Below are 27611 nucleotides of genomic sequence, written 5' to 3' on the forward strand. Positions count from 1 at the left end.
CTGTTCTCGCCCCCCCCCCCCCCCCCGAACACAGGTACACTCTCAGGCTTTTAAAGTTTCTTCCAAATATCAAGGAGAAACACATGTTACTGGCCTTGCTCAGATGGGTTATTCCTACCTTGCCCCATCTCAGCCACTTATTGTCATATAATTCAGAATAAAGCTCAAGCTGGAAAATGGATTGAGAGAAAATTTCTCCTTAACTCTCAGCAATTGTTACCTGGAGCAGCAGTTGGCATCCATATGGAAGGATCTCAAACCTAACATCTAACAGAATTATTATGACTTACATAAATGGAGTATTTGGCCATTTATCTTATTCTGTATGAATACATGAATTTAAGATGCCAAGTTTTTAACTCTGCCAGACTCCTTGTCTCAGCAGTATCTTATGAAATTAGTCCCCCAGGTCTACTTGTGATGTAAAGAAAACTCTCTGTTTTACTTGTGCACTGTTCAGCTGCATTGTACGTCTGCATTTCACCCTGTATGAGAACGGGGAGAGAAGAAAAGTTTTTACCTTGCCTATGAATCCCATTGGGAATGGTTGAAGGTTTTAAGACAGTTGTTTTCCATTGGGAACATGATCACTCAATTAAAATGTCCTGGATGAATACACCTTGATCTTTGAGAAAGGTCCCCGAGGAACTGACTCCCAGGTTTATAACCCTGCCTCTCTAATTCTCTGAATTTCAACACACTGATCAGGAGCTGGATATCCATCCCAGTCTCCATCCCCAGCACAGGTCCTTTCCATGATGGATTGCCTCTCCTGTAGCAGCTGGTCCTATTACGCCGACTTGGACATGGTAAGCAAAACTGAGGACTTAGACCGGAAGACCCACCAGTGAAGATAGAGCGCACACAGAGGGGGAAAAAAAAGCAAGATCACCTTCAGTCTGTAATAGAAGAGGTACACCACAGACATTATGAGCTTCCAGATGGGACAATGCATCACGGAAAGATTTGGCTTGGCTTTATAAAGGGTATACCATTGAAACCCTACAGATGTGGACCTGGATGTCCCTTGCAGCAGGTCAGAAGCCATAAGAAAGCATGACAGCTCAGATGTGTGACCACCCCTTTACAAATGATTTGGAAGTTCCCAGAATGGATTTCAAATCTGCTCCTTGTCCATCACCCCTCCTGAGACATGGAGGAAGAGACCTTCCCTGCACACTCAGCAGGAGCTGGATGAGCAGATCAGGGCAATGACTGCACCGCCGGGTACAGGACTGGATGGGATGCCCCCAATGAAAAATTAGGTCCATGGCACCAGTTCTCTACACAGTGATGTCTACAGGAGAATTTGGGCTTGATCCAAACCTTATTAAATCAATAAATGTCTTTTGACTGACTGCTGCAGTCTTTGAAAAGGCTCCTAATGCATATAGGAATTTTCATTTAAATTTTTATATGTATATAGATATATCTATTTTTTTTTTTTTTTGTGCAGACCAGCCTGCCTGGCTGCGACATAACACAGAACTATGCAAATTTAAGTTTGATTTGCTTTGCAGGCCAGTATTTGAGAGATAAAATTGTAAAATCTTTCTTAGGTAATTGGACAACAGCTGAAACTGTGGACACAAAGGGAGTTTCCCTGGAGAATAAATTTCTTTCTAGAAATGTCAAATTTGTAAGCCAGGCAAAGCTATCGAGCTAAAACTTAGCAGAAACCTGTCACATATCCAAATACGCTAAAATATGATTTCTCAGTCAATAAAATGAAACTGCTGAGTTTAACAATGACACCAAACTATATGAACAGAAGATGACGCAAGCAGTCTTTGCACGATAACTAAAAGCTAAACTACTGATAATAAGGACCATCTGCAGCAGTGTCTTGTGGTTTAACCCAGCAGGCAGCTAAACACCACACAGCCGTTCGCTCACTCCCCCCCACCCAGTGGGGTGTGGGAGAAAATCGGGGGGGGAAAAAAAAAGGTAAAATTCATGGGCTGAGATAAAGACAGTTTAATGGGACAGAAAAGGAAAGGAATGGATAATAATAATAATAATAAAACAATATACAAAATAAGTGATGCACAATGCAATCGCTCACCAGCCGCCGACTGATGCCCAGTCAGTTCCTGAGCAGCGGTCACCACCCCCGGGCCAACTCCCCCCAGTTTATATACTGAGCATGACATCACATGGTATGGAATATCCCTTTGGCCAGTTTGGGTCAGCTGTCCTGGCTGTGCCCCCTCCCAGCTTCTCACTGCCAGGGCATGAGAAGCTGAAAAGTCCCTGACTGGTGTAAGCACTACTTAGCAACAACTAAAACATCGGTGAGTTATCAACATTATTCTCATCCTAAATCCAAAACACAGCACTGTACCAGCTATTAGCAACTCTATCCCAGCTGAAACCAGGACACAGTGCCAGTCTTGCAGGGCCTGCACACAGCCTAGATGGTACAGGACAACTCCCATGGGAGGTCTGGAGGTCTCTGACAGGGAGAAGTGAGCATGGCCAGTGATGCAGCCCAGAGCTTGTCTGCATCAGGGGAATATCATTCCAGGCAAAATAACAAATGCTTGTCCTGAAGGAGGTCTTGGGCTGCAGCTGGGGCCATGCACCGTGCATGGGGGGAACACGTTGAAACAAGTGCCCCACAGACAGAGCCGCTGCACTACTAACCCCAGCAGTGCAGCTGCTGCCACCAGATCCCTGCAGCACAGCTGCATTGCATGGCCCCTTTGCTCTAAATATGTCTCTGGAGAGGCTGAGTTTGAGAAGTTCACATCCCAGCTCCCAGATGTGTTTGGTGAAAAAAAAAGAAAAAAAGAAAAAAGAAAAAAAGGAAAAGAAACTAAAGCTTGCTAAAGCTGGAAGAATAAGGGCATACAGAAACCTTTAAGGGTTAAGAAGAGTCACTTCAGGAATATGACTGCAGCCCAGGCATCAGATAACGTTAAATTACCATTGCAAAATGGTGATGGAAGGGTACCTGTCCCAGAAGCAAGCTTGGGCACCCCGTCACCACTATTATTGACAATGGTAGTGCAAATGCATGTGTTTATCAGTACATAACGCTACTAATTTTGTATCTTGCTCATTTCAGAAGAGGCTTTTATGAGCTTGGAGACAATTATTTTGCCATGGCACTGCCCTTCCCTCCCTCTGTCCAGATCTTATTTCTTCTTACTCCTAAGAAACCCTACTCTGTCTTCTTCCCATGGAGACTATGACGGGTGGAAGCAGGCTTCAGCTGCAGTAAGAAAATGTCTGGTTTAAATACGAAGGAAGAGTTGCTAATGCAGGAAAGAAGCACGGCTACAACCTGACCACGATGGGTCACTATGGATTGAGGGGAGCAGGTCCAACAGCTGCCAGGAACAATGACTGTCATTGTGAGCCTGCCCTCAGACAGAAGACTGAGATGATCTCTGAAGTCCCCTTAAGCCTAGTTTTTCTTTGATTTTCATGACTTGGCACAGCAGAAAATGACCATGCAAAATGGTTGCCTGTTCCCTTATTTAGAAGATGCATCATAGCAAAGCCATTACACCACTCTGCAGATACCCTTGATAACTCTGAGTCTTTGATGTTCCAGTAGATATAGCCAACGCTACACCAATTATACATAGTGCCACTGAGGAACATGCATATTATTACATGTTATGTGCAATTTACAATGAGTTAATTTAAATTTTTGGAAGAATATTAATTTTTTTTTTGCATTTCAGACATGAAACCCAATGTATTAAAAATATTAATACAGCAGTTTAATTGGGAATCTTTATGTAGGAACCAGGACACAATGCAATCAACACATATAAATTGAGGGCACGGTCTGGCGCTTCCTAGCATGTAGAAATGTTTGAGACAAGATTATAAGCATGTTGCACTAACCATAAGTTCACAGTTGGATGCTTATCCAATAAAGTAGTTTTGTTTAGCTGCAGCAATTAAATTAGCACAGAAAATACTACCACATCTCTCACACACCTTGCTATGTTCCTTCTCCTTCCAAATGTCACTACTGACCTTTTCTGCAGCTCTTCACAATTATTTACATTTTTGAATAATTACTGACAATATATCTAAGATTTCTGTATAAACCTGAATGTCAGTAACACCTGTGGATTATATAACCAGCCATTTAAAGGAAGCAATTTCTTTGCCAGCTGTTAGTAACAGACATGGATGCTTCCTCTGTATTACAAGTTTTCTTAAGAAAGGTACCTCTTACCAGACAAGTTATTTATAGCATTCCTAAAAATACTATGGAATGTATAGGAGGTGCTCTTTAGAAAATAAAAAGAACATCTTTGCTTAAGAATAAACACACACATATCTACTAGAGAAATAATGATTATTTTAACCTTCTGCGAGGCGATGGCTTACATGAATCCAGACTTTTGTGGATGATATATCTTCAGGGGACACATAGAGATCACACATGTAGCAGTGAATTTAATGTCTCTATGAACAGTCTCTTAAGTAGATGTATAGTTTTTATAGATGTATAGATTAAATCTACATGCTGATTAAAAATACAGGATTTCAACAAGCACTCAATTTCCTGCCCTAATTTAACAAGTGCTCAGGCAGAGGAGAGAGGAGATGAGGACAGGCTTGCAGAGGCGTGGGGTTGGCGTTGCACCCATGACTGAGCCAGGATACTAAAATGGTACACCCTACAACCTGACTTATACAGCCTGGACCTCTAGAGCCATGGAGCAGAGCTGAGCCCCGTGCCTGGCTCAGGATCTCCAGCAGCTCATCAAGGGCTTGTGGTGGCAGCATCTCACCCCATGTCCTGCTGCGGGGAGCAGGGACTGAGCAACAGCTCCACCTTTGTCCTCATCCATGAAAGGTAGGAAAAACCTTCTGCCATGACTCAGCTTTGATAAGAGAAAGTAAGAAATCCACTACCAACTGTGGCTCCTGGCCAGGAGAGGAGACATCTTGGTAAGGACGTTGCTGCTTTAGCAGCAATAGAGACCATCTCAGTTTTGGCTGCTTGAGAAAAACAGTTGAATAAACCTACCTCAGTGCCAATGGTTAATGATAACTCCCTCCCCTTGCAATGGCCTTGCAAATTTGTTTGTAGGAAAATGCCTTTTGTCTTGAATTAAGATTGTACTAATTTAAAAGCAAAATCTGCTTACAGAAGGGCTATTCCATTCCCCATTGGTTCCTCGCCCCTGTAGATGGAACCTCTTACCTTGGTTACACACTGTAACACCTCATCTCCTGGGTTTAATGAGTCAACAAATCCATGCTTTATTTACAGGAAAGTACTACATTCTTCTTCTTCTTAAGTACCAGAAATTCTGGGAAAAGCCAGCATAGGCAGTGCTAAACATCTGATCAGTTAGATCCATAGATGGCAGGATGGGACTGTCCAGCAAACACTCCTCATGTGAGTGATCTGGGAGGATCATGTACTTCATATACTTACCCACAAAAACCAACACATTTGGATGATACAGATTCATGGACTTAGCCATGAATAATTAGCAAGTTGCCATTCATTATTAATTTATTGGAACCACTGCTTCTCTGTATTTTTCCTGCAAAGGTCAGTCTTTCTATTTTACAGCTGCTGAATTTATTACTAATAGCTAGATCTTAGACATGGCCAACAAGTCTTCAGTTAGGGATATGATAAATTTCATTACGTTTGCGGGATCTGGGGTGTTCGTAACTCCCCAGACATGAAGTTCTTCTGCAAACTGATCTGGCTATCTGTCCCCGGGACAGAAGTGGCTCTGGGTGACCTTCTGCTGGGTGTCCCCAGCTCACAGCAGCAGTGGGGTTGTCCTCTGTCCTCTGGCCATGGGTGAGCTGCCATACCCCAGACAAGTTCTCCTCCTTCCCCATCCATCCCACAGGCACCATCAGGTACAGCTCCATTAATCTACTGTCTGCTTTGCCCAGTCCATGTCTGCAGTCACACAAAGTCAGTTTTACCTTGTCCTGACATCCCTTTACCCACTTTATGACTTTCTATTAGCTCAAGGTTGCCTTTATGGATCACAGAAAGCCAGAGCCCTCTTGGTAGTAGAAGGAATAATCCTTTTTCTGGTATCCTTGAGTTTTATATCTGCATAGGATGCAGACACCAACAACGGAGAATATGATTAGCTCTGTTCCCGAGAAAGGCTCCCACTGTGCACAGCTACAATGTCATTTATATATTACATGGGGATGTGCAAAGAAAGAAAATACAGATTTTTTAACTCTGCTAAAACATTTTTCTTAAAAAACCCAACAGCAGACAGAAACAACCAATTAGCAATTATCTAGCGATATTGGGCAAGGTGCCAATACCTAACAGCAGAGGTGTGTAGACTTCCATGCTCAGGATTTGAACCGCTCCTGCATTATGACAGCGTTTTGACAAAAACCCCTGTGTCTGCAAACCAGTTGCAGTTTCACATGGGAAAGCAGCGGGGCATGCGGCGGGGCTCCCAAATCATGGCCATTACTGGCAGCTGTGCTAATGATGCTATTCCAACTGCTCCACATCTCAGACTGTATTGCACCAATGCAATTAACAGTTTAAAATACATGCTGAAATAAGACATCAATGTCTAATTTTTAACTTTTGTCAAGTAACATGATGATCAAATTATATTTAACCCTATATTTGACTATCAAATATTGCAACCAACCATTAACTGCTAACACTTCCCCCACACATACCTGAACCAGCGCATATGTTCAGCTATCATTGCCAACAAAATAAAAAGTAAGTAGTGTTTCACAAGAGAAAATTCTCTCTGAAGGATTAAGGAGTCCATACTTAATTAGTTTTTACCCTGTGATTTTTTTTTTTAATTTTTTTTTTAAAAGTGATACTCTTTCTAGATTACATTAATGCAAACTATGAGCAAGGAAAAAACTCCACCAAATGAACTTCATTCCCAACTGAAATTTAGGTCACTGCCTTTTGGAGTCCATTCTATAAGTTGTTACCCTGTGATTTTTTTTTTTAATTTTTTTTTTAAAGTGATACTCTTTCTAGATTACATTAATGCAAACTATGAGCAAGGAAAAAACTCCACCAAATGAACTTCATTCCCAACTGAAATTTAGGTCACTGCCTTTTGGAAACCTCTCCTTGTTTTGACTAGATTAAAAAAAATCATAGTATAATATAAGACATTTCATCTTGGTCTTTCAGTCAAACCTCTGAGCTAACATCACCCCCATATTTCATTCCGTGAGGTCAGGATCAGACCCCGATTTCAGTATTTTCTCTCAGACTGTTCTGCTTCACACATCCCATCTCTTTCATGATGGAGAACATCTATTTTTATGATTTGTAACAATGTATTTTGTACTTATATGACATTTTCAACCTCTGCATCTCAAAGTGCTTTTTAAGGGTGGCTACATGGTACCTCAATAATTTAAAACTGATAAAATCCTGGCAGCAACTAACAGACAGATTCAGCTCTGCTCTGTTCAAAATTAAATCAAACCTTCATTTTACCTTCTCTGAATTGCAAATACACCAAATACTACCTGCTTCTGGCATAATATTCCTTTGTTTTCACTTCTTGCATTTTCTGTTTAAAATAAGTGTAACTTTGTTCCACTTTGTTAATGATTTCTCAAATATTAAATAAAATGGCAGCAAAGGCTTCATGCTATTTTCTGCCTATTACGTCTCTTCTGCAGTAATTCAGAATATCCTGACAATACATATCATATAGGAAGTATATTCAGAAGGAAGTTTCATGGCTAGAAGGCAATAACCCTAGGATTTAAGCAACTGAAAATCTACATTTCCACTCAATAAGAAATATCTTTATGTATATAAAGATATATATATGTACATATATTCTTTTTTTTATGTAGAGAAAAGTGTGTAGGATATATTCTCTTTTATGTAGAGAAAAGTGTGTAGGATATATTCTAAGTTTTTTCTTTCAGTTTTATCACTACCAGAACAGATTAACAGTGAAGTTCAACTACGAACACCTTTGGATGCCATTAACAGATGGCTAGATATTCAACAACGGTGAAATACTACAAATTCACAGGTAAAAATGTCTTTCAAGCAGGACATTTGAGACTCATTTTAGGTAACCTTCATGCTAAAAATCTCAATGCATTGCTTTTCCTATTACAATGCTTATTGCCTTTTCCAAAAAATTTAACTTCAAGTCCTCCGCAACTTCTCCGTACCAGAGGCCGACGACTGACAAACCGACCTGTGAGCAGGGCTCTGGCACACCCCAGTTATTCAGCTCAGTATATTCCTTGAAACTAGCTGAAAAAGTTTTAAACTTTGTTTACAGTGGTACCTTAGTGATCCATTATTACTATTCTGAGTAGAAAGATTTTCTCATGCTAATTCTGTCTCTATACCATGATGGCGGGTTGGGTTCAGTTGTGGGTTTTGTGTAGATTCATAACTCATTGATATCCACAAAATGTGCCATCGCTTTCAGAACAGAAACCCTTCTGCAGCACGGAATAAGTAACCAGATGAATTATTTCCCAGTACTGAGGAACACAATGGTATTTATATGTCTTGTAAAGAAACCAGGGGGAAAAAAGCATACTACTATTTTTTGGCTTTTGAATCCATGTATGTGGAAACAAATAACCATGAACATTTGCCACGTGTCCACGTTACTTACGGTTGAGAGGCAGGCTGGCATTGGTCGTCCCTAGCTTGTTGGCAGCGACACATGTATAGTTGCCAAAATGCTCTTCTGTGACATTGGTAACAGTAAGAAGTGATCTTGTACTATAATTTTTAATAGTAATTCCTTGTTGACCATTGATCAGTCTAGAAAGCAAAAAGAAAATTTCTGTAACTCATATACCGTAACCAATAAATTCCTCTTTTTTTTCTTTCCTTTTTTTTTTTTTTTTTTTTTTTTTTTGAAGACTTTACTGGTTCGTCCCTAGCTTGTTGGCAGCGACACATGTATAGTTGCCAAAATGCTCTTCTGTGACATTGGTAACAGTAAGAAGTGATCTTGTACTATAATTTTTAATAGTAATTCCTTGTTGACCATTGATCAGTCTAGAAAGCAAAAAGAAAATTTCTGTAACTCATATACCGTAACCAATAAATTCCTCTTTTTTTTCTTTCCTTTTTTTTTTTTTCTTTTTCTTTTTTTGCAGACATTACTGGTAGCACAGTAAGCTGTTTGCAAGCTACCGATGTAGTCTGTTGAGCAAAATTATCATAGCGGCAGATCGGAGAGGCCACGGGCAACACTGGAGCTGTGGGGTGTTGAGGGGAACAGTTTCTGCCTGTGTCCCCTGTACATTCGAAAGAAAATAAAGACTGACACCCATGGCTCTGCCTGCCTGGCCATAGGATAGGATATAAACTCTCAGATGGAGAGCTTAGATTTTAAATTGGACAAACCTAACTAAAAAATTAAATACCCCATTTGGGGCAGAAAAGTATTATGATAAGTCTTTCAGAGAGCGTTTTTTTCAGACTCTGGAGATTGCTTGTGTCCTTACACACCACCACCTGATGGCAGATGAGGATTAGTTAGCCCGAAATGCGACTACGTAGGATTGTGACCACAGTTTATTTTACATGCCTCTACAGCTACAAATTAGGCTTGCAATTACAAAAGATGTGCTACAGCAGCACTACATCCTGAGACAGGAACCTGAACAGAAACCAGGTAACGAAGCATAGGAAAAAGCCAAACCAGGGCTTTTTTCACCTGGCTCTGTTTCCCTGGCTTTGAGCTTCCCACCCCAAATTTCATAGGAACTGTGCAGGTCTTCTGATGTTGCTTCCAAAGCCATGTCAGAAGCACCGCTGCTGCACTGGGGCAAAGAAACATGACCAATTTAAATGTTGCTGTTGTAGTTAAACCATTTCTGATCAAACAAGGAGATGAAAAGGGTAACCATGTTATTAAAATATTAGTTACAGTTGATTACTCATAATTCCTTATATTTCACATAAGGAGCAGAGTTCCAGATTAAGTATACAATTTTTGTTTGAAATATTGAAAGACATAATCGTATATCCTGGGAACGAATGCAATCTTCTAACATTCTGTCTAAAACCATTTCAAGTCTATCATTAATTGCACTTCTGCATGTTGTGGATTGAATACTTCTCATTGTTACATGAATGCCTCTGTTCCCATTTAATCACTATACGCTGCTGCACATACAGGGGGCTTCTCTTCCCTGTGCAGTTTGTGTTGCTGTAAAGGACTCTGGTCTGCTCTGCGCAGCCCATCGTCAGGGAGAGGACATAGCACAACCCATGGACACATGTGGTTTTGCGAGAAACAAAAAAATGGGATTGAAATGCCTGGTTTGGGGTGAATGCTGCAGTTAGAAGATTCATCTTTTCTCCAGACTTGTGAAAGGCAGAAGCTTGTCCTTTCAACTTATGCACGTGCTTCTGCACACAGATGTTCTCCTTCTAAAACTGCCAATGTCTGTCCCTCCTCTTTCTGCCTCTCCTGCAGAAAAACCCAAGAGCCTCCTCTGCTCCGAAACACACCCTGCTACAATGCTCCCATGCCAGCATGCCGTGCCTCATAGCCAGCGACAGCGTTATCAGCGTGGCAGCAACTTATGCCTGCATGTGGTGGTCAGGGAGGTGGAGCAGGCAGGTGCTCAACAGCACACCCTAGTTACTCGCTCGAGCCCCAGGTCAGATGCTTTCCTCAGGATGCTCCTTCCCCAGCAGGGAGGGCACGAGCTGCAGCCACGGCTGCCTTCCCTTCCCGCTGCCTTTCAGGGTTTGAACCCCCTTATCCCCTCTCCCAGGGGACCTCGGGGTACTGGAGTGATAGCTCCACTTTCATCTATGGCTTATTCCTACCAGCTGTTTCCAAGCCACCTCCATCCTTTTGGCCCATAACTGCAGTTTGAACTGCAGCATCTCTATTTTACAGCTATAAGGTTTAACTCATTTTTTTGTCCAGAAAACAGTGGGGTGTTGGGATTTCTGCCATCCCCATGCCCCGTCAGAGGCGACATTCATATCAAAGATTTAACTGCGTCTGCCTGATGTGATCTTCTGCCTTCCCCAGGCTGCCGAAAGGACAAGCACTGTGGGTGCCAGCTCAGACCCCTTCCCCTCCTCCTCTTGCCCTCCTTCCTCTCCCACCGCTCCTACCAGCACAGTCTGGACGGCGTCACCTTTCTTCCACATCCCTGCTAGGAAGTGCCTGACACTGGGGGCCAGAACTGGAAGTGGAGTAAATGGAATCAGATAGATATGCATATCAATAAGCCATGTAATTAACGGACCGAGGAGTTGGCATTAGTTAGCATAAACTCATCAGTTTTGAGGATTTCCATTTGCAGTTGTAACAACCAGATGCTTTTACTTTTAAATTAATTACTCCCATGTGCTGCTCTGCTTAGCTTATTGACTGAACATGGCCTTTATTACTTGTCTGGGTTTTACCAAGTTACTTCTCAGGCTGGAACAGCGTTTTAAGTTGTGTGCAGCCACCCTACACATTTCTTCATTTTACTGCTTTGTACCACTAGTTATAAGGGGAAGAGCGATCACCTTTTTATTCCAGAGATTATGCCTACGCATCCAAAGAAGGTCATGCATCAGTGCCAGCCCTGAGGGGTACCTACCTTTGGTTTCATATTTGAATATCTTCACGTTATTATAATATATTAAGCCATTATAATAAGTTTTGTTATTTCAAATGTAAGTCTTGTTTTCTTTGTCAAGGATAAGGGAATTAATATTTTTAGATAGGCAACTTTTGGGCTTTTTCCCTGTGGCTGTTTAATGTCTCAGATCTAATTTCTGCGTAACCCTATAACATAACATAATTGAACTGTTGTGAATTTCAGAAACTGGGAGTCAGCACAGTGAAGTCATTCTCCTCTCCACAGGGAATCCTTGTACAGTTTTAGAAGCCACACACTTTTATAATTTTAAGATGCTTTTAATAACTTTTCCTCAAAATTTCCAGTCCCTTCCCAGCTCACCCCACCCTCCCCGTCTCGGGGTACCCTCGGCTCAAGGTCTGTGCAGCCACTTGGCAGCTCCCGCATGGAGTTCAAGGCACCGCTTTTGACAGATAAAGTGCTAAATGGTCTGAAACCTGCCAGTGAGACCCCTCCTCGCCTTTCCCCAGCTACAACAGGAGAGTGGAGACGTTCATCCTGCCTGCTCCCTGTCCTGGAAAGTAAGACAGCCTCTGGCGGGCTGCAGCGCTCAGGCTTTGGGCTCTTTGCCTTGCGCTTGGCCAGGGAAGAATATTGCAAAGCACGCTTGTGCACCAATGCTTACGGAAAGTTAACAAACAGCAACACTTGTGAGCTCAATGATTAGGTAGGTTTAGTCCTGCAAGCTCTCTGTCTCGAAGACCAGTAGTTTTAATGGGATGTAGTCTGTGACTGCTTTTATGTTTAGTTTTAATGGCTATTTTATGATGACATGATCCCTGGAGTCTGGAAGCCGTGGGTTTTGATTTACATTAATCTAAGTAACAACAGTACAGTTTACAGACCCAAAAGGCTTGTTTCAGACGCTGAATGTATACTTGGGGTTTCAGATTTAACTCTCACTGTTCGTTTATTCAAAGATTCATCCAGATTCACACACACACACAAAAAAGTCCCAATCCAAGACTGATGAAAATGGGATTCTTTCTATGCTATTAGCAGAAAATAAAGCAGGGCGTGCACTCCCAGTATATAAATTTAGTCTTGTAGTATATCTGCAAATTATCTGCAGGATAATGTACATGCTACTCTGAACTACCTGTGAAAGCAGACTCTTCTCAGTTTTGCATTAAAACAATGACTGAGCTGTCCAAGGCTCATTTTGTGCTGGCTTTCCATCCTCCAGAGGTAAAGGGGATATACTGGAGAGAAAAACCAATGTGTATGTATTGTCCTCTTTCCTGCAAGTGGTGGAGGTTCAGAGATTCCCAGTACCTTTGTAGTCACATATGTCTAGCATGTCTGTCAACAACAGTTTAGCAAAAAAGGATGGCCCATTAGACTTAACATAATATTTGAGCAGTAAGATGCAATAGGACAGTACATTTCTTGCTGGTTATAGCAAGCCTCAGGTGATACATCAACCAAAACAGAAAACAGAAAGCACAACTTTGGCATCCTGAAATGCTCTGCTTAGTCTTTCTTGCTGCTGCCACGGCACCGAATGTGGTCATGAAGAAAGGAATTGGTCAATGTCATAAATAGAAAGGTGATTATCGTGCTGGAAATGGCTAATTGAATCCAGAGTGCTAAAACTTACAATACTTTCTACATAACATATGTTTCTGCTGCAGCTACCCCCCAAACGTGTACAATATAATATGCATCTTTGGAAATAGGATGCAGATTAATTTCACCAACAGAAGGAAAACATTTAGTGTTATATATAGTCAAGATCGATTATATTGTTTTAGAGAATGCTTTAGGATATGGTCAAAGTGCAATAGTTACAACTGCTCTGAAAACTCACAAAGGAAGATGAGCAGCTAATGCTCCTAAAGGAGAGCAGCTGGCCAGTGAGAAATGAGCTGACAGATGGCTTTCTCTGAAAAATGGTCATTAATATTCTTATGTCAACTCCCAGGTTTAATGGGACATTCGAGCTGAGAAACCCAGCCCTTGGAAGCCAGGAAATTCCAGAAGCTAGAAGGTGCATATGGTCAGTCGCTTACAAAGGACAGTATCCACTTGCTTTTGCACCAATATGTAAACTTAACAGAAACAAGCTCTTAGATAACCTAAGAGCTGTAAAACAAAATTTCCTATTCAAAAAGAAAAAATATCTACCTGTTTAATGAGCTGCCTGTTATCATTATATAGTACTAACAACCTGCAAATGAAACTGACTGTAAGGAAAACCAAAGCACATGGTTAGTTTCTAGGGTTCGAGCAGAGACCGCTTCCCTGACCCCCTCTTGGATGCTGTGAAGTGCAGCAGCTTTACTTGAGTCTGTGGACTAGAAACCTGTAGTCTAGACCACTAATGGCACAACTGGGTGAAAATTCATACACATTAAGGTTTGGTTGAAAGTCTTGTTCATGAACTGACCTTCCCACGCCCAAAACCCTCAGTGGGAAACCTATGAAGATGAATTTAAAAAAAATTAGAAGATCCTTTTAGTAGACTTTTTCAGTGCCTTTCTGGTTATTATACTTGAAGGGCTGTAATTACTAAAGCATGTTTAAACGTTAGGCTCATTATTGGAATTATCACTATCACAGCCCAGCCACGGACAGCCTGATTATGCCACATTTTTGTGGCACAGAAACTATGACCACAAGGAAACCAGGAAACTCCCCCAAAAGCCGTGCAGAATGGTTGTTGGTACGCAACACCTCCAAGCACCCACTGTTTAAAGCTTGGCATTAATTTCAGGACAGCCTGCTGGACTTGTCATCACGGGGGACAAACCCAGCCTGGCGGTCTCCTCTCTCTTTCACCCGGGTCCCCACAGGTGAGCAGCATCCCCAGCAGCATGAGTGGGTCGGTGAGCACCGGCTACTTACTTCCTCTCTCCTTTGTACCACTCAAAGACTGGGGCAGGAACTCCTGCACCTTCGCACCGTATCAGTCCGTTCCCTCCAAGCATCACACCGCTGGATTTAAGTTCCTGAATTGTGGGGGCAACTGAAAAAAAAGAATTGTAAAATGGATATTTGCATCTAGATACGCAGATTGTTTAACGCCACTTCTCTTCAGCACGCTTTACGTTACTCTCAGCCTGGCGCATGTTTTCCAGCTTGGTTCACAATCACGTTTTCTTCCAGCAGTGTAAAAATTATCCCACACAGCAGATTCTGATACAGATCTGTGTATCTGGTATAAAAAACACAACTGAGACATGAAGAAAGATCAATCCCATACTCAAAAAACGCTGTTTTTCCAACTCAGTGACTCAACATAAGGTATAACTATTTATAAGCGTTAGTGTTATACAAGATGTATCTAAAACCTGAGAATCAGAAAAAAGCACATGAAGCCCCAACACCGATGCCGGCTGAGAGGCTGGGGGGGGCCCCCGGGGCCGGCCGGGGGGGGGCCCCCCCGCCGGGGGGGGTGGAGCCCCCACAGCTGGGGAGGAGTATGGCAGCGCCTGGGGGGCAGGGGCCAAAGCAAAGAGAACATGGCCAGCACCACTTATCTTCTTCATCATGTCTTCTGCAAATGCCCCATAAACCGCATGGGCTCAAATGGGCTTTGAGATCTTGTTTTGCATATTAAAAGAACAAACTTACTTTCACAACTGCAAATACCATATAACAGCATGACTTTTCCAGTATTACACTGGATATAGAGTTGTTTCAGTAAATATATTTTGTCTTTTTAAATAGTAAACATTGTAAATAGCAATACACATTTTAAGCTTAGAACTACAGATACAAATAAAGATAAAAAGCGATTGTCAGTTTTTCCAGTTGCCAGTGAAAGGCAACTGTAAGCTGAAAATAAAACACAACAAATTCCTTAGGAAAGAGATTATCAAAGGAAAGGCTGAACAACAACTGCCTTCTCCCTGGAATCTCTTTTACGTTTTCTGTTTTTAAACAATAATTTATGTGCATAATAAAAACGCTATAAAAAAACACACACAGAACTTATAAATGAAAATCTGTTTATTTTTTCCCAAGCAGTTTTCCAGATGTTGCTTTAAGGTGTTTATGTACATGTAAAACGCTGACTGCCTCTAGACTGCTTCTTTCACCATCTCACCCGTCGCTCAGCACGCCACGTTAAGAGACCATAATCTTTTACAGGAACCAGCCACACTAAAGAAGCATCAGATACATGAAAGAGCAGAGTGACAGCCAGGTTCCCTGCATGGGTGGGTCAGCTCCATCGCACATCTCATCGCACACTCGTCCTTCACCAACACCATCAACGACTGCTTTTCCAGATGTGTAGGACATCACACAGGAATCCAGATGTCACAGCCCAGGGAAAGCAAATGCACATTCTTAGCACTTACACACAAGTCTTGATGTTTAACAAAACCGTGTGAGGATGTTTTGGGTGTGATTAAACAGAGAACTGGTTCTCTCTCACCCATTGCTCATGTCCTACCCCAAGTCAGGCAGACAGACAGACTACAATTTCCCACAGCTGGCAAACACACCTTCTGCCTTCAACTTTCTCTTCTCAATGATTACATAAAACCAATCCATAAATTCATTAACTTTCAATTGGTAGCTTTAAAATTTCAAGTGGATAATAAACATATAACCAATTTGCATGACTACTTCTCCATAGTCTGCATAGGAAAAAAATAAGATTGTTTTTGTTACTCCATAAAAATAACAGGGACATATAAAGCTTACTCCTTCCTGAGAAATGAAGCAGTTTGCACAGCCAAGACTTTTAAAAAATAAGTTTGAGTGAGACTGATCACACGAAGAGCTAAGAACTGGTTACATTTTGCCTTTGCTCCTACAGCGCCACGTGGCACCAGCAGCTACTCAGAGCACCACAAAGCTCATGGATCAGCTTGTGCTTCTGAAACGTTCAGAAGAATGATACTAAAATTGTGCAAGATAAACCATACGAAAGCATCACCTGGATGATGGAAGAAAACGAACGTCTACTGCACAGGCATGTGGTCAATGGAGGTTGCTGAAAGCTGGACTATGACCGGGAGGAGGTCTACCTCTCACACATAGTTTCCACCCACCCTGGCACTGAGGACTGCCTCCAGCATTTCCACTGCTTCCCTCAAGTTGTACGAGAAAGATGTGAACACTGCAACATAACCCCTAGGGCATTTCTCCACCATTAGTTCATGTGTGACCATGGCCGGGGAGCCCCACCCTGAGCAGGCAGGTCCTGGGCCTCCCGGCTGCAGGGCACCGAGCCCAGACCCCTGGTGTTCAGAGAAATACCAGCTTGCTTCCCCATTTACCTGTGCCTGTCTGACATTGTGGTTCTGGATTGCTGGGGGGACCTGGTCCACCCACCTGCCAAAAGCAGGGCCAGCCCAGGTGGTCCTGATGGACCCCTCCATCCTGAGGTTTCAAAGCTCCAGGGAGATCAAGAGCCTGCCTGGATGGCAACGCACCGGCACTTACTTATCTGCACAGTTACACACAGTTACAGGTACACACCTTGCTGCCGTTTTAAACTGTTAATTTTTTTGTCCCCTGTGATATGAAGAGCAGAACTAAATTTCTCTTTGAAGAAAACTTTTACCCATTTAAAGACTTGTGCACTCATTCTCTCAGTCCTCATTTATCTACACAAACTCAGCCTAAAAGTAACTCAGTTCTCTCTCACATTTCCCAAAAAATGTGCTTGTTTTTTGTGGTGCCTGGAAGTCCTCCAGTTCACCCACACTTTGCCTGAGTGAGTGTGCCCAGCATGAGATGCAGTACTACCAGGGAGATGCTGCCAAGTGGAACAGGGTGGTTGCTCCACATGGTCTGCATGTGATGCTTTCCTACACATGATGACATCCTGCCATTGCTGACTTAACATGGCGTTTCTTCCCCCATTGCCCCTTGGGAATTCTGTGGCATAAGCCCGATTGCCCATCTTACATTGTGCAAGGCCTCATCTGCACATGGATGCTACCCCACGTTTCTCCTTTACTGATCACTTGTTATTTTTATCACTGTTCTCCTGTGTGTTGAGACAATCTCCAGTCCTGCAGGCTCCACGGGGCAGTCTCCTAGCAGTGCTGGGACACCTGCCCTAGGGAAGGATGGAGATTTGCTGCACCTGGAATAAACTGAACATGGCAGGCGTAAGTAGATATAATCTATTTTTGGGGACACCAAAGAAATTCTGGGAGAGGAACCAGGATAATGCACTGGATCTGTATATTGGACAAGCTTTTATAAACTGAAAGTTGAGTTTAAGCTATTGACGTCTCATATATTTCCATCACATTGAAAGACGACGGGAAGATTTTCAGTGACCGTGGGTTTTGTCTTTCAGGTGCTGAAAGACACTGGGAAGATGTATCATGACCGTGGATTTTGTCCTGTGCAAGACTAGAGCCACGACCACCCCACAGGTTCCACGGGGTCAGCAAGCCCTTAAATAGCAGGAAACAGTACTTTATCCAGCCCTTTCTCCACATCATCATGCAGTGGCTCCTTGGAAAGCTTTGTAGTAAGTGGCAAACATTTTCCTGCATTATACAAAGGGAGTGGAAATATTTGTTTTTTTTCTAATTCAGAGTGGGTAGGATTATTAGCAAAAAACTGAGTTTGAAATTAATGTACCACACTGTGTGCACACTACACAGACAATATTTAATTCTCATGAGATAAGGAGAAAGAGCAAATAAAAGACCAGCAAAGGCCTGAGTCATGTAGAAAGTTTTTTCCAAAAAGTACCACCTTCACGCTTCTCAGTGTGGCTTTCCTACCTTTTGCTTGGTGTTTTGTGTTTTTTGGGGGATTTTTTTTTTTTTGGTTGGTTGTTTTTTAAATAAATGCAGAACATCACTGGTAATAAATTTTAAAATTAAATGATCCATAAAAACGTACAGCTTGCTGATGCTTTTTCAGGCAGGAGCCCCAGGCACCACACGTCATGGTGCAGCTGCGAAGGGGATGCCGGCTGGATCCCAGCTACAAATCACGATTCTGGGCTTTGCTGTCCGGTGAGACAGAGTTTTGTTTGGAAAATACTGAAAAACTTCTGAAAAGGAAGCTTTCTTAGATCTCCCTTTCAGAAGGATTTTAGCTTCTGTTTGTTCAGAATAAAAATAAAAATCAATATTCTCTGCTCTAGGAAATCCCTGGTTAATACTGGTATGAAAACACAAACCAAAGATAGCTTAGAGTCACCATTCTCTTAGATCTTTCATTGTCAGGTTATTTTCTTGTTTTTAGTATAAAGAGAAACTATGTGATGCAGGGACATTTCTGGTGCACTGATTAGTAATGCGCTGAGCCAAAAGTCCATCAGACCCTACTGCTCCCATCGGTGTGGAAGACTGAATAACTCCAGATGAACACCTAAATACCTGCTGCTGCTGATTGCCAAGTTTTGTTTTGGAAAGGAAAGATACAAACACATGGGAAGAGATTCTTGGGCCTCCACTATTTCATATATTTTTTAAATGTTTTTCCATGTAGTCAGCAAAGACTCATTTTTGAGAAGACATTCATGGTTTGATCTTATTGCTGTCAGTCATGCTGCAGTTGTCTGCATTCTTATGTTGCTGGGGCTGCACATGTTTTCTCCTATGTAAAAGATTTTGAGGTTATAACAATCAGAAGGAATACTGTCTTGATCTAAATACATATAATTTAGCAAGAGGAAAGCTCATGTATTATGTTAACAAGTGCTCACAAGGTTCAATTAAATTCTGCCATCACAGTTACCCAATATACATTGTTTTTTTGGTGAACAGTCTCCTTGACACCAGAGTTGTCCAGTACAGCAGGGATGTGCAAGACCAGCCAAACCACATAGGAGAAGGGAGGGATGGAAGCTGACAACATCCCCGCCTCCAACCGGGGCTGGCAGGCAGGTGTTTGGGAGAGGTTATAATAAACATACAGAAAATAACATGATTTTTCCTACCAGGTAGCACCTCAAGAATTTAGAAAATTCCTGAAACACATGTGGTGATTGTTTCCCCACCCCATCCCTCCCCCCTGCGCCAGGTCTCCGCATTTCGCAGCACTGATTATCCCTCTGCCTGATCACCTCCACCTCATTAGATCCTTCTGCAGCTCTTTACAGGTTGCTTTATTTTCTTTTGTATTGCAAATAAACTTGCCAACCCTCTGCTGACACCCTTTTATAAGGTGTTATGAACAGCATGGCGGGGCTTCCAGCACACTCCCTGCCCTGCGCAGGGACCGGGGTGGGGGGATCTGACCATTTTAAATTACTGAGGGGGATGATTTAAATCCTGCTCAATCCCAATGGCAATTAGATGCCTTCCAAAACCCCTGGCAGGCTTCCTGCAAGGCCATTAGGACCACTACCAGCCATACCAGCATCGCTGCCCACAAATGTGGCAGGTAATCCTGCACATCACCCACCACCCCAGCAGCAGGAGGCTGCTGTTGGGTTTTTACAGCTGCTTAGGGAATTGATAGCAAGGATAAATATTGGCCATCCAGGAAAATGTTTTCATTCAGGAGTTTAACAATGATGACTTAAACTATTACAGAAAATCGTTTAATATCATTCACAATGCAATCCTGCTCTATTCAGCTGATTGATCAAACAGATGCTAGCAAAAGTCCTGAGTGGGCAATAGAAGGTAAGGAATAAATACAGATAGACACAAGCTTAAAGATCTGATGAAAGATTAAAAAGGTAAAAAGAAATGGCAGCTTTAATAAACAAATTTAAAGTAAACTAGTTACAGCTGGAAAAATAGTGGAAAAATAAGAGAAATTTTGGTTAAAGAATCAACATAAAAGAATCCGAGGCTGAAGGGAGGCACGGGGTAGGCAAAGCTCCAGCAAACCTTCCCTCAAATTCCACAGTCTCCACAACTGAAGGCTTTACCAGGTTTTCACCTCCATAAGTTAAGTGGGAAGAGATTCCAGTTGTGTTGCAGAGACACAGATGTGCTTCTGAGTGCGCGCAGAGCACTTAATTATAAATAATAATAAACACACAAGTGAGCAAGAAAATAAAAACTTTTCTCAAAGGCATAGAGCATCAGTAGAGAGTGAAACCCTTTACCTGGAAAAGCCTACAAGGAGGAAGGAAGGGGGTGACAGCCACAGAGAGCTCCCAAGGGGGAGAATATAATAGAGAAGTTAGTGGTCTGAGAGAAGATACTACAATAAAATGTAGCAGTGATGTTAACAAGACAGCTTTGTGTAAGACTAATAATTTTAAATGTGTTTGTCATTTTTATATCTCCTAAATAATGGTTATGTAAAATAACAAAGAAAAAAAAATATGATTATATATATCTGTCAGCAGTACTGGGCTTTTGTGACTCATATTTGTAGGTTTACTCTCCCTACAGTGGATCCTTGTTCAATCCTCTCCCACAGTTCATCCCTGTGGAGCAGAGCACTTAAAATAAATGCTTAGTTTCTAACTTGAAAAATAAATTACTGGAACTTACTTAATAACAACTTCTCAAATATGTGCAAGTGCTTTGCTGGGAAAGGCTTTTTCGAGTGGGTGCTCAGAGACTTGGCTTAACTGGGGTTTTACTGATGCCCTTTTGCATTTGTCCCTACATGAAATGGCTCAGGAGGTAAGGCTGTTCTTGACCCAAAATACATATTTATTATCCCCACAGAATACATATTTATGTATCCCCACCAGAAGGATTTGACATAAGAAGCAAGTGAACGAGGAGGACCGGACCCCGACATGAACCAGGAGGCAATGCAAGATGCCACAGCTGCTCGCTGTGGGTTTCGTGATATTTCATGGGAGTCACACAAGTCTTACTCAGCAAAGCGCAACATGCCGCTACACCACCTAGCACTGTCATGAGTTCAGGTTATATCAGTTATTGCTAAAACAGCGTGGGAAAAGTACAGCTGCCTACTTTCCTTCTTAATTAGGAGTAAGAGAAAAAAGCACCACACAGGACAGGAGCACAACATAGCATCAGCAAGAACACTGATGTGATGGTTGAGATATTCCTGTCCCACAACCAAATACGACATGAGTTCATTAGGCAATTCGCTCAGTTCAGTGTGTGAGCCTCGGTGGGACCTGTTAGAGATTTCGGGATAGATGAGCGCTACATCAAGTGCATACGCACACTCCAGTGTGTGCACATCCCCTTTAATTTCAGTGAAACAACTGAAGTTTCAATAAATACCCCTATTAAAATCTCATGTGATGATGCTGAGTACTCACTGCACTCCATCTCTCTCCCAGCGTGTTAATGAGAAAGACGTGAAAACTATCTTCGTCTCCCACTCATGTGCTAAAAGAGCTCTATAATTATTTTCTGCTCAGTTTCTGCTCATCTGATATCACCAACATGTTCGCATGAGTCAGGCGTTTGTGCTGGGAAATCAAATTTTGCAACTTATGTTCCATCCAGAAACGATGTAAAGTACTGCTGAATCTGGTTTCCTACCCAAATATTTTCATTTTGCTTTTAAATGTCTAAAGGAGCAGTTAAAACAATGCACGCAATACACTGGCATTCAGGCAGGCACATAAAGCATGCAAAAAAACTTCAGCTAGAACAGGTTTCATCTTTTAACATTTTAATGAGCTTCGGGACTTCTATGCATATTAGTTTTGTTGCCCTAATTACTCATTATAATTCTAATGTGCATTTTATATTTAATTACAATGCTTATAAAGATTTGGTATGGACAGTAAATTATTATAACTAGCATGTGCATAATGATTATGAGCTGAATTTATTAACTTTTACACTAGCATTCAGGGCTGGCAACTTCCAATTTCACCTTCATGATTAACCATATTGCCTGATTAAACTAACATTTTTGTGGCTTTAATTGTAAATGTCAAAAAAGTCTTTTATTTTCCCAGTTTTTATCAGATTTTAATTTGGCATCCTAACATAGTCTTTTGTTAGTGAAATTGCTCTCCAGTGTGTTAAGATAAAGACTTTCAGGTAAGAGAACAGGTTTTCCGAGATCTGTTTTCTGCCTCAGAAAAACAGATACGAGCAATATTCCAATATATTCATTTATATATATATACACACACATAGTGTTTTACCAATAAAGTAACAAACCTTTACAAGTGAATCAGTATTACTTGTACTTTATATAATTAAGATGGTCTTCCAATAGTCTAGTTTATTAATTTTTCTAACTTATTCAGAGCGGCAACCCTACCTATTCCCAAATTAATGGAGTGGTTTAATAAATGCCTGTTCATATCAGAAACTTCTCCAGTGTGTGGCAACATTTGAGAGACATACCTTTAACAATCACTGGGCTAAACAACTAATAAACTTATTTTTTCCCTCTCTTCTTGATGACTTATCAAAAAACCACTGAATTCAGTGGGATCTTGATGTGTACATATACATAAATTTTACATGCAAACATACAAAGTATCAGTAAGAATTCAGTTCAACTCCTGCATTTCTAGATGTAACCCAACGTAGCATTTGTGCTTTTCCCTTTCCTATTCAGGATTTAACTTTACAAACCAGTATGCTTTAAATGTTGATTAATTAAACAATTGTGTAAACACCTCGCACTAGCCGTCAGAAAATGAGCGGATTCTCAAGCATTCCCTGCACGTAATTTGATATGTCACAGGGTGCATCAGAATTTCCCCAAATGTGCATCTCCCTCAGCTACACCTAATGGATTGCATTATAACAGACCATCAAAATCACTGGCTGCTGTGCAATTTATGTTTTTGAATATAAAACCTCCCAGTGTTAAGTTGAGAGGAAAGCTTAAAATCCACAAGTAATTGTTATGTGGGAGGAAAAAAAATCAGCAACACAAAATAATACTTAATAAATAATAGGCCAGCAGACAGAAATTCTTAACAATGTGTTTTACAAGTATTTGTGTGACAAGAAAGAAGAGGAAGAAAGTTAACAAAACCTCCCAAAACCAGGAAAGCAAACAAAGACCTCTAGGGAGCTACTTAAGAAAATGCAAGTTAGCGTGCAGGTGGGACTGCTTTGTTTTTCTGTCCATCAGATTTTATCTTACTGTTTCATCTGTTTAATCTTTCTATTTTCCAGCAAAGCATTTTCTAATCATATTCCCTTTAAGGTATCTTTGTAGATGTACTTTTATCCCCTGATAAAGGAGTTGCTCTAGCATGGGAACACAAACCCCTTTTCTCGAGCAGCCCGTGCTGCAGGTGACAACATCTGAGGGGCAGGCAGCTCCAGGCATGCGCTAGCATCTGCTCCGCGTCCCTGGGTTAGGCAACCTGGGTTCCCCGTGGTTACTACACAGACAAATATTTTTGCGTGAGCATTGACAGTGTCACATCAAACCCCCTTTGGCCACAGACCCGGATGGAAATAGCCCCTGCACTGTCAGCAGGGCGCTGGCCCCGGCGGGGGGGATGCTCCCCCGCTCTCTTTAGCCCCTGCCATCCAGCCTAGCTGGTGTGACTCTCCATCTTTTTGCAAATAGCTACGTCCCATTTGATAGAACACGTCCTGCCACCATATAGGAATTAACAATATGAACAAAAACCTCAGGTCCATGCACTCCCCGCAATCGGGGACCTCATAACGTACATCAGAGCAGCTGGGGGAGGACAGCCAGGTCAGGAGTATCTCATATCTGCATTTGTCCAACGGCATCGCACTCGCCTTTTCCGCAAGCGTAATTGAAACCACAATGAACAAACATGAAATAAATCCTGCATTTGCATACAGGACTTGTTGGTAATTTAGAAGGAACAGATGCACAGAACATAAATAGGGATATAAATGTTCAGTGTTTGGCGTTGTTTGATACAGTAGAGTTGGTTTTAATCTTTCATTGGCCAGTGCAACTTGATTCAGATTTAACTGAAGTTAAAGTCTTTATATTGACTTCAGTGGGCTTTGAATGAGGCTCAAAGATCGGCAATAAAAGAGAATTTCACAGTTTTCAGAACAAAAAAAGTAAAAAACCCCTGCAACTTGAAAGAGCGCTAGTATAACAAAGACAGCTCTTGTCATGTAATCCCTCTTTTTATACACTATTGCTCTTACTGCTGTAATTTGAGGGAAAAGTTGTCATCGATACTTTCTCATCAGCAAAGAATGGCCGAGCATCTGTAACTACCTGAGTTGAAAGAACAAGCTTTTGTCTCATGGCATAAAACATTGAATCGACAGGACCCAGCAGAACTGCCAATGGTCTTTTTTGAAATATATGAAGGGGATCTATTAGAAAAGGGTTTAAAACTTTCAGTGTGGTATGTAGGGAGATTGAGAGGCACAACTTCTGAGTCCTGACACTGCACCCACTGTAAGAGGGGGAAAGCGTGTTTGCTTGGAGGTAGGTGACACCTGGGCACTGCGGCACCGATGGGCAGTGGCTGGTGAGGAGGGCGCATGAGTCTGTAACGGGGTGCTGGTCTCCTGCTAGAGGAGAGGTGGCAGAGCCTGAGCAAAGTGTTGCAGAGCCTCAGCAACATATAACAGAGCATGACGCCCCTAGTGAGTAATTTTGCAAGTGCTGGCTGGAGGACTTCAAGGTGAAGGGCTTCTCTCTGAAATTCAAGAGAGCATCTCCCCAGTGAGAAGGCGTCTTGGGAATGGCTGGGGTTAGCTTTTCCCACGTGGCATGCACACTAGTCTAATTTTCATTCCTCTTTTGCATTCACTCTATTAAGTTACATTTCTCCATGAGTTGAGAGCAACTGCACGGCCCCATGCAGGCAGCGAGGAAAGCCCAGCAATGGGGAGCTTTGTGCTGAAAGGCAGGGCAGTGTTGCCTCAACTAACAACTGTGAGGTTTAAGTAGCGGGAAAGATAAAGATATTTTACTCCATGCAAGCTTGCTGTTAAATATTGCAGTACTCCATGTACAGGAGCAAATATACATCTCTGGGTAATGCTGGAGGACCAGAGCTAGCTTGGGAAAGGGACGTTTCCATATGGGACAGGAACACCAACATGGCAGGACGTGAGGGGAAGAAGGATGATGTGCTGCCATGTCTGTTTGCCCAGGGGAGCCAGGCATCCTACCTGAGCCAGGCTCACCAGCTGCCCCACCAGGCACTCGCATCAAACCTCCCTCTCTCGGCAGTTCCTACTGGAAAATCTTCCGCACAATTAATGTGCCCTCGCACTCTGCTGTGGTTTCTTTATCTCAGCAATTTATTCAAACGTGTGTGGAGGTGAAAGGGAAAAAAATGAGTATCAGCATCCTGGAGTGGTACTAAGGAATGAGGAGGAAAGGGGATGCTTTCATACATCTGATGCCAATCCAGAAAGAAGAGTTGGCCGGGAGCCTGGGTGCGAACAAACATGAGCGCTTTTACTTTGTTATTTCTCTCCCTCTAAGGAAGATAAAGGCAATGGACTTCAACAAATTCCAGGAATTACTAAGTAGATCTTTTGGCAGTAAAGCTGAGGAGAAAGCGAATTAAAGCAAGCTGGTAGTTTTCCAAGGAAAGAAAGTTTGGAACAAAAATGCACAATATCTCAGAGTAGGTCAGAAATGCATCAAGAGACCTGCTCGAGTCCCATCAGAGCACATCCAGGAAGCTAAAGCACAAAAACAGATAAGGCAGGCATGAGACATCGAGGGCAATGAGAAACCATACCATACCTACATTATCAGTATTAAAGAAAAAAGTTTACCCTGCTGCTCAGTACTACCCCTGTGTGGTGCCCAGACCACTGAAATACTCATCATGGTGGGTTTCTGTACCACCACCCTTGCAGCTTGACCCTACTGGAAAACGCAACACAATCACTAATCAAAAACCTGAACACTGGACCCAGAACAAACCCTGGGGACCCACAGCCCTTTGGCCTGGCAAGGAGCCTTTTGATGACAATTTTCTGAATAATTTTGCATCCTCACCACGGACATTTTTTTTCACCCATGTTTCTGACACTTGCACCTGTAAGTGCCACATGTCAAAAGCTTATGAATGTCAACACATGACATCTTCTGCCTCCCTGGCGATAAATGGGAATTAGTGAGACAATGTGATTTGTTGTTGAATCCACAGTAGCTGTTACCCTCCTCAGGTTATCTCCCAGGTACAAACACATCTTATTACAGTTCCAGCATGTGTCTGGGGACTAGAGACGTGCCAGGCGACTGCCAATTTCCTCTGCACAACAGGTCCCCAGGACCTTGCCCAGCCTTTCTAAGGTCTCAGAAATAACAGTTTCATCATTATTTGCTTTGTGTAGATCTTTGATGAAGTTTATTATCCTCATCTGATGACTTGAGACAACCGTTACCTTATAGAAGACTGTTCTCTATCTACTGCAGATTAAGCTTTATTTGTCTGCCCTTGGTATACGGTCCTGGTGGCGCGCAGGTGACCAACCTTCCCTTCTTCTGAGATGGTGGAGCAGAAAAACAGGAGGAGGCATCTGACAACATGCAGTGCTGGGAAGAGAAACCAATACCTCCCAGAAATGCTCAACAGACACATTATCTAGTGCAAACCACCTGCTTTATGGGGCACTAGTGTGGTCTCAGCTGAAGTACAAAAAGTTCAGTAAAGCAGAAGGAATTGGGATTAGCAGAGCTGGAAAAGACGTTTTACTAGGGACACATTGCATCACTAAATATGCAAGACAGAAGAAAAAAGGAATTAGCTCTTCCCCATCTCGTTTATGGGCCATGCAAGCGGTAATCAACCAAAATTGAAACAAGGAAGATTTAGGTCAGTTAAGTTATTGCTGGAAGAGATTGCTTAAGGAGACTGTCAAGGTGCTCTTTCTCTCTCTCTTTTTTTTTTTTAAATTTATTTTAAAAGAAAAGGTTGACAATTCGAATACCGGCATCTGCATCTGGACAGCAGCATCAGCCTGACTCCTCAGTTCCTCCTCCGGGGTTGAATTTTTGTGGTCTCTGAGACCCTGGGATTATTAAGATCAGAACAGTTCCTATAATGGCAAATTCCTTTACTCATTTCTGTAGATACTAGCGTTGTGTTTAAGGTTATATTCCATTTTTCAACACAATGGGAAAAAAAGAAATTATACTTTTCTCAGCTTCCAATAGTAATGAAATCTCCAGGTTCATGCCTAACTACAAAAATGAGGTAAGTACTGAAATTGGATTTGGAATTCAAAAAA

The 27611-nt window shown here is 42.1% G+C and overlaps 1 protein-coding gene across 1 annotated transcript in view; it reads right to left on the minus strand.

The window, feature by feature from the left end:
- NEGR1 (neuronal growth regulator 1) overlaps positions 1–27611 on the minus strand; it is a gene marked incomplete at its 5' end in the record, with an annotated part of 113115 nt that overhangs the window by 52755 nt on the left and 32749 nt on the right. Inside the window, 2 exons of the mRNA XM_019471913.1 lie at positions 8613–8764; positions 14455–14575. Of these exons, the coding sequence (XP_019327458.1) occupies positions 8613–8764; positions 14455–14575 (273 nt within the window). The remainder of the gene's footprint in view (positions 1–8612; positions 8765–14454; positions 14576–27611) is intronic.

This window comes from Aptenodytes forsteri, unplaced genomic scaffold (genome assembly GCF_000699145.1).
Source record: "Aptenodytes forsteri isolate BGI_AS27 unplaced genomic scaffold, ASM69914v1 Scaffold290, whole genome shotgun sequence".
Taxonomy (NCBI): Eukaryota; Metazoa; Chordata; class Aves; order Sphenisciformes; family Spheniscidae; genus Aptenodytes; species Aptenodytes forsteri.